At 40.5% G+C, this 7781-nt stretch overlaps 1 protein-coding gene across 1 annotated transcript in view; it reads right to left on the bottom strand.

Annotated features, from left to right (window-relative positions):
- Positions 1 to 560: 560 nt before the first annotated feature.
- DTD1 (D-aminoacyl-tRNA deacylase 1) overlaps positions 561 to 7781 on the bottom strand; it is a 29083-nt gene continuing 21862 nt past the window's right edge. Inside the window, exons 5-6 of the mRNA XM_052806162.1 lie at positions 3000 to 3176; positions 561 to 1174 (exon numbers count right to left, since the gene is read on the bottom strand). Coding sequence (XP_052662122.1) covers positions 3021 to 3176 — 156 coding nt within the window. The 3' untranslated portion in view covers positions 561 to 1174; positions 3000 to 3020. The remainder of the gene's footprint in view (positions 1175 to 2999; positions 3177 to 7781) is intronic.

Raw genomic sequence — 7781 nt, 5'->3', positions numbered from 1 at the left:
CCAGTTAGCCCCATAATCAGGTGAAGACAGTCGTGGTGTAAGCACCCTGGCTCTGACAGTGGCGATGGCAGATAGCTAGTGAAGGCTGTAAGGGCAAGGCAGACCTGCTGTGTAAAAGGTACCACCGTCACCTCTGAAAGAAGGCAAAGATACAATGATTTGCAGTCTTTCATTTCCCCTGAAACTTCCTTGGCTTTAACACCCACAGGAGAGCAGTTCTGCAGCTGCTTCTCAGCTCTTGTTGTTTGCCAGCAGCTTCCAAATGCTGTTCTGCCTCTGATCAATCTGACAGAAATGTCAGCAGGTGCATGATGCAGTATGTGGAGCAGCTGCTGCGGCATTTTGATGGCCACCATAAAGTAACTACAGGACTTAGATGTGTTGGAAAGAGCAAGGATTTCAGGTCAGCAACCTGCCTTCCAAACTTCCAAAGGAGAGGTGGATGAGTTACATTAGTAGGTGTTTCTTGGCTTGTAACTTCTGCTCTGCGTCACTCACGTTGTTGCACACATGGCTGTACCTTAGGGAATGCAATACACAAACACCAACAGGCACTCAGCTAGCATCATTTGTTTAATAAAGTCTTTTCTGTTTTTAAAAAAGTTTACAAGACGGATGTGTTCCACATGATAAACGACTAGCGGCTGATCTTTCCTTTTAATAACTTAATCCATGCAGAAAGACTGGATTGCCTAACTTGGTGTTACGTAGCAGCTGAACAATATATTAAAATATACACAGATCTACAAGCTGCCATGAAAACAGGTAGCACATGACACCATAGAGTGAGAATCAAAATACAAGCCTGCTTGGATAATTTTCAGAATTCAAGTGTAAGTTTAAGGAAAAACCCTGATTTATTTTTGAAATGGAGCTTATGTACTGATAGTGAATGTCCTGCTACAATCTGCCTACAGTCACCCTTTATTCAGCAGTCATGTGAAAACACATACACAAAAATGTTACAAGTCCTTTTTACTACTGATACTACACATTAACAACTGAATCGGATAGCATTGCTTTGGTTGTTTCAATACAGAATGATGTAAGTTTCTAATGTCTTAGTTCTGTTTTCCCATTTTCCATTCTTTTCCGAAGTCGTTGAAGAGTGGTTCTGAGGTGAATGTCTGTTGGGTGTCTCTTCGAGAATCCAGTGTAGTTTTTGTATGAGAAACTGTGGAAGGCAAACAAACAGGAACATTACTATAAGTAGAGTAGAAATACGGTAGGATTCCTTCAAATCCCATAGAGAAAAGTATCTTTACTTATTGTCACAGCATGAAAATTAATGCTAGGCTATCAGTATATCACATTTTATAAACGTTCAGCTCCCTAGAATTTCAAATGCTATCGGAAAGGTCAGACTGGCCAAAGCACTCTAGAAGGCCTGCAAACTCCTGCTCTCTAAAATGTTCTTATTTCAACGCACAGCACAGAAACAGTCGAGGAAACCTTGTACTCCTGTGGCACAGCAGCAAGGCCAACAGCTGCTGAGAAATAGTACATCCTCGCTTTATTTTCTAAGAACATGTTCTCCTTCCCAATGTGCCTGCTCATCTCCAGTACTAAAACAGGAAAGTGCACTGAACATAAAGCCAAAGAGAGTAGAACTCGTGTGATTCCAGCTGCTGTACGATATGACAGTCCACTTTTGACTGCAACCCAATTAACGAACAGAACCATTTCACACCAATCTTGAAGCTGCTCTCCATGAGGCCAGGGAAAAAAAGCCTGTGGACTTGAAAGTTTCTTTGATAACTTTTCCAGGTCAATCCAAAACAAATTAGCATATTTCCAGAAATCTATTCAATGCCTTATGCAATTTCATCCATATTAGTACCACGCAGATAATATGAACTTCTGTAAAACAGAAATCATTCCCCAATGTCTGAACCCCAGGAATATTCATGGATTTTTTTTTTTTTAAATTTATAAAAAGGCAACTTTCTGAGTAATGCGTAATACTGGATTGTATAAATCACAAGCCAGATTGAACTCTAGGGCTGGGAAAATGAAAGAAAGGTTAGACCTTAACTTTGCAAAGCTGTTAATAATTAAACTGCATAGCCAGCTCAGGGCTTCAGTGTGCAGATGAGGCAAATAATACTTTCCTGAGAGCTTGGACATGTTTGAAAGTTCAAAACCAGCAAGGTAGCTTTTGCAGGGGGGAAGGCAGGCAAGGAAATCTGTGTTCTGAAGACTTAAAACTGACTGGAAGAGTATGATAAATACGTATCTACATATGTAGATAATTCATGACAAAGGATTCAGGTCTGTATTTAGTCTAATTCCATTCACTCATGCCCAGGCATGTCCTGCAGGTCAAGCACCTGAAGGGAGAGAAAATCCCAGTACTCATACTGAATTCAAGCAGCAAGCCTGGCTCTCAATGCCTGGCCTAATGTTCTTATTAGATGGTGAAGATATATGAAAAAGCCTGTTATCGAGTCATCCTGGGAAAGAACAAACTGAGGAGGGAGGGGTAGGAGCCATGACAGGAGTTGCAGTTCTGGCCTGTCTCCAACCTCTAAAACATTTTCCACTTCCATTGCTGGGGACTATGTGTTATTTGGGTATTACAAATGGTGGGGGCTGTTCCAGAATGACCTGCCTGCTAGGTAAAGGCAGAGGGAGAAACACAACCACGTATCTCCGCTCTGAAGAATACAAAGCAAGATTCTGAGTGAAGTCACTGCTGTGTTATAAGACCAAAATTTTAGATTTCCTGAGTCAACCTGGAAACAGTCGTGGCTGCGCCAGACTCACAGATACACACCTCCAGCCAAGCACACAGCTGGGAAGAGGTTTTCACCCACTTCTACCTCCTGGTGTGCCAACTGCAGATAGAAGCGAAGGTTAACCGCCAGCAAGATTATCAGAATTTCACCTTTCAGCACTTCTAATGCAACTCTCTGCATGGGCTGCTTCAGTAAAGCACCCAGGGTTAGAGACGGCGAAGCGGGAGGACACAGTTTTACAGAGGAGTGAAAAAGCCAAACCTGAGGCCTGCTTTGGATGAGCTAAGGCTCTCTTTCTGAAGATACATCTCCTTCTGCTCCGCTGCTTGCGCTGGGGTCATCCTTGTTACGGGGAGCATTTCTTTCTCTACTTGACTCAGAGGGCACCTTGGTTCTGGTCTTCTCTTTTCTTTGTTGCTGTTTTTCAAGTTTTGTCAGCTATTCACAAAGTAAGGAGAGCGAGAAAACATTTCATGGAATAAAGTAATTTCAGAAGACTATTTCTAAAAAATAGCAACTGTGAGCATTTGTATAAAACTTGCAACTCAGATTCACAACACCAATACATATATCAATAAAACAGAAAAGAAAAAAAAAAAGCCCAAGGCTTAGATTTTCAGAAATTTGGAGAAGACAGTAAATTATCATCATATGCTAACATGATTACCCCCTGACTATAAAAGAGAAGTGCGCACATTCAAAGGACTACCCTCAGCTTTCTACGGTTCCTTCTCCAGCCAACACAACCTGCAAATATGGAAAAGAATAAAACATAAGGACCAAAAGGGGGAGCTGGATTCCACCAAACTCTTCTGGTTTGGGTCTTAAGTGGCAGTTTTGTACTTTCAAAGTTGCTGACAACAGATGTATCCCAAGTTCGGCCATCCAGCACACAAGAATCAATTCATTTTATTCTTTATCCAGAGGAAGAGATATATGAGCCTTAGCATCACCTAGGATATAGAATAACCATTTCAAATCAGCTTGGACAAAACCCTCTCCTAACACTGCCTTGCCACCTCTCAGTGGAAATGCTTTCAATGCTACTAAGAGTCAAACTAAGTTGCACGTAGTTGTCACTTCTACATCTCTTGCCCATTTTTCAGAGAACCAGGTTGCAGTAAGTTTTGGGGACACTATATATTGATAGCTACTTAAATCACTACCCTTTGTGCAGTTTATCCATTTGGATAATTTCTGTAATCTGCTGATTTTCTCCACTGCTTCCACAATTTCCCCAAGATAAAGCATACTAGTCATAAATCATAATTTCATGGCCAGAAGATCTCTTCTGAGATGAAATCCTCACAGAATAAAATAAGCTAGGTTATGTGTGTCGATTATTAACTAGACAGGCTCATGGACGAGGCATACAAAGATGTAAATCTGAGCTCCAAGTCAGTAAGAGCTAAGAGCGCAGACCACAGAGCCTTGGGAGGAAGCACAGCATTCCCTTGTACCTTATCCCACATATACACACCCTCCTTGAACACCCGCACACATGGACTTCTAGCCTAACACAGAATATTCTTAGCTGGCTATTTCAAAACTAAAAATAGTTTATTTTTACTACGTGAAATGACAGAGTATGATTTATCTGTTTGTCTAGCATGACCCAGTCCTCAAGTCACATGCACAGATCTAACAGACGTGTTAGGCATGATACACGTAGTAGCTGAACATTCAAGTCTGACAACATGCACACTGCTCTTCTGCCAACAAGCCTATACACACAGCACATGAATGTTAAAGGTAATCGAGAAAGTGAGTGCATCTGCGGGAAGGGAGACAAAAGTTCATGAGCCCCTAGTATTAAAGGTACTTAACCTTAATTAATGGTACTCCCATGACCTCTATGCAGTTGCGGTTTACTTTTGCAAATGGTATTGGGGTCATCCAGCTGCTGAAATCAGAATTGGGGTTTCAATGATTTTCATGGCACAAAAATGTACCAGAACAGGGAAGGCACACTACGTTAGCTGCAGGCTGCAGAGACCCCAAAGCACAGTTCCTAGGTTTCAAAATATAGATTTGTACACATTTAAATAACTACGTGAGCAGGTAGTGCATATTCATCATTCCTCACTGGCCCTCAACCTAGCAGTCAGTGATTGCAAAGTACCCCCCACCACAAGCACCCCCCAACAGTGAGCCAAACCACAGTCAAACCTGCTGCAACAAACCTATAAACAGCTGTTGCAATCTATACCCCTTTCTTTTACTGCAGCATTGAGCCTCCTAGCAGTGACCCTTTTTTGACAATAATGATGTCAAAAAAAATTTCCATTACCTCGTAGTTCTGTAACTTATAACTCCATGAAACGTCATTGTTTCTGTAAATGATGTGATTACTGAACGACATGATATCCCCTCTTCTCTAACTAGTGTTTCTCATTACTTGAAAGAAGAAAAAGTCTAAGACCTGACACCGACAGTTTAAATTGAGTTACCTTTATCTTTGAGAAGGCTGTGAGCTAACCCAATAAAGCTAACCCTGGATTTTCAAAACATGAAAAAAAGTAGCGTATTCACGCTATGAACCTTGTGTTATGTAATACAGAATCCACATCCATAATGTATATTTCTTCGTATATAATTTACATATAGAGGCAGAAATGGCTCAATATATGATAGCATGTCGTATTACCATTTCAAACCTGCCTACACTGGCCATTTTCCAACATGGTCTTGGGGGCAAATAGCATGCTCACTAAGACTTCTGAAGTATATACAGTTATATATAGTTTTATAAATACATATATATGTGTACATATAGTCTGATGTACAAGGGGACCGTATTCTCTGTAGAAACAGGAGTAGCATTCATATCCTAGAGTAAACAGTATGCAACAGATGGTCTCCAAAGTTATGACATGTATATTTGTCACGAAGTACCTCATAAGTTACCTAGTTCTGTAACTCATTAGTCTGAGAACAAGGTAGTGCAGAGGGCAAACAAAACAGCCAACATGCAGAGAGAAATCCAGATCCATCTTCACACCTGGTTCTGCAGCAGACCCAAAGCTCTACTCATGACTACTCAGCTACATCTCTTTCTCACAGGGCAACATCTTTAATAGATGGAGAAAAAACAGGAGCAGGAATAACCTTGGAATATTAGAACAACTCCCAGGTTGGCATGATCTGACAGCAGTATTCACCCAGCTCAAAGAAAAATGACACAGAAAGTTCATTTAGGTGAGGGGAGAAGATAATTTGATAAGCTGTATTTATCCATGTCTCATATGAGCAGGATTTACTTGTTTTTTAAATTATAACAAATTAAAGGTAAAGTTCATTTATGAACTGTTTCATCCATCTAAAACTCAAATAATACTGAAATAGATAAGGATTTGTATGTACCTATAGACATAAACACACGCATGCTCTCCAATCTGTGCATACACCGTGATCAGTCTATGAACCAAAGTTCAGACACAAAGATTAAAATGCATTTCTTTGTACTCAAAATACAGTCTCGTTATTATACGGGCAACAAAAGAATTATACATCTCATTTTTTTCATTTTTGTGCTTATAAGGTGCTTGAGTAATTCAAAAGGATGTCTTATAGGAGTACGCTCCACCACAAAAGACCTGCCAGTGAGCTGAAAAAAGTTACAACGGTTAACTTTTTGCTACTACAGCGAATAAAACTCTAGACGTACAAGTCCGGTTCAATGAAACATATCTTTAATGCTTCCCATGTAAGCACAGAGTGTGTTCCATACTCATCGTCTCATCTGCAGAAGTATCATGAGCTACTGCCTTATGATGTTTGCTGGCTAGCTGTGGAGATGGTGCACCTGTACAGAAAGCGTCTAACAGCTTTACATCTATAAACCAAAATTCCTTCTTTTCTGAGACATCTTGGAAGGCTCCTAAGGATTCAAAGTGTAGGCACCCTACAGCAGAAGCAGCACTGTATCACAGCAAAAGTACTGCATCTGCCTAAGATGTAATGCTGGGCTGGTCAGGAGCGTGTAGCAGTTACATCTGCACAAGTGCTGAAATGTTCACATTTATAACAGGAGACCTGACATCCTACGCATTGAGCTATGACATGCTGCATATAGGCAAAAATTTGTGCACAGGATTAGAATCAGAGCCCCTCAATCCATTGAGACAGTCTTAAGCTATAGAAATAACAGGAGTAACTAAGCCTGAAAACTCACAAGGAAAATATTTCAGATGTAAACCTGTACACATCAATCCTTTATCTCAAGCCACGGTACCCTGGAATCACTTTGTGTTAGACTTTGGCCAGAATCAAAACCCACAAACCAAATGGCTGTTCAGAAGCCGTCCTTTAGGGTCCCTTGCCAGCAGTCAAAACCTATGCTTTGGGGATCAATACCTGTCTGACCCAATTGCTGAATATCTGAAGCATGAAAGAAGTCAGAAAAGTCTTGAAATACCTCAAGTGTTTAAGACCATCTCCCTTGTGACCACACACAAAAATGCAAGAGTCCTTAGTCCACAGAAGCCAACTTTTCTCCCATTGTAATACAGATATATTACATTGCTGAGACACTACTGATGGACTAATCATCTCAAACTATGTGGACATTGCTTCTTCCCCAACAGATTGACCAACATATAAAGTAATAGTTTTGAAAAAGGTCAAAATTTACATTAGGGTTGACAGCTGCTTTGACAAATTCTAGCTTGATGCAATTTAATAGTACACCACAGACATGAAATTCTAAAAATTGAATAATGACAGTGGAAGGCTAGACTGCACTGTGAAAGAAGATTTCACGAAGGCAGAAACATCTGCCATCATGTCAGCTGTAATACTGTCACATCACTTTTGCAATCAATTTGCTGTAGCAAAACTATGCAAACAAACTGGCACACCAAGTCCCCCACCTGAAAATGCTAGCAATTCTCCAGGTTGGTTGTTTTGCTGAAGTTAATTTCCCACATTCAGAAATGCCTTAGTGCCAACCTTCCTTGAAGTTCTACCTTCTTTAATATAGAAACATATCCTTTGTTTTCCTTTTTCTCTGTGATCAGAGTGTACACAGAGGTTGATTGCTGC

The sequence above is a fragment of the Harpia harpyja genome, chromosome 13 (genome assembly GCF_026419915.1).
Source record: "Harpia harpyja isolate bHarHar1 chromosome 13, bHarHar1 primary haplotype, whole genome shotgun sequence".
NCBI classification, from domain to species: Eukaryota; Metazoa; Chordata; class Aves; order Accipitriformes; family Accipitridae; genus Harpia; species Harpia harpyja.
The sequence above is the reverse complement of the archived record's forward strand: the minus strand, read 5'-3'. Positions and strand labels throughout refer to the sequence as shown.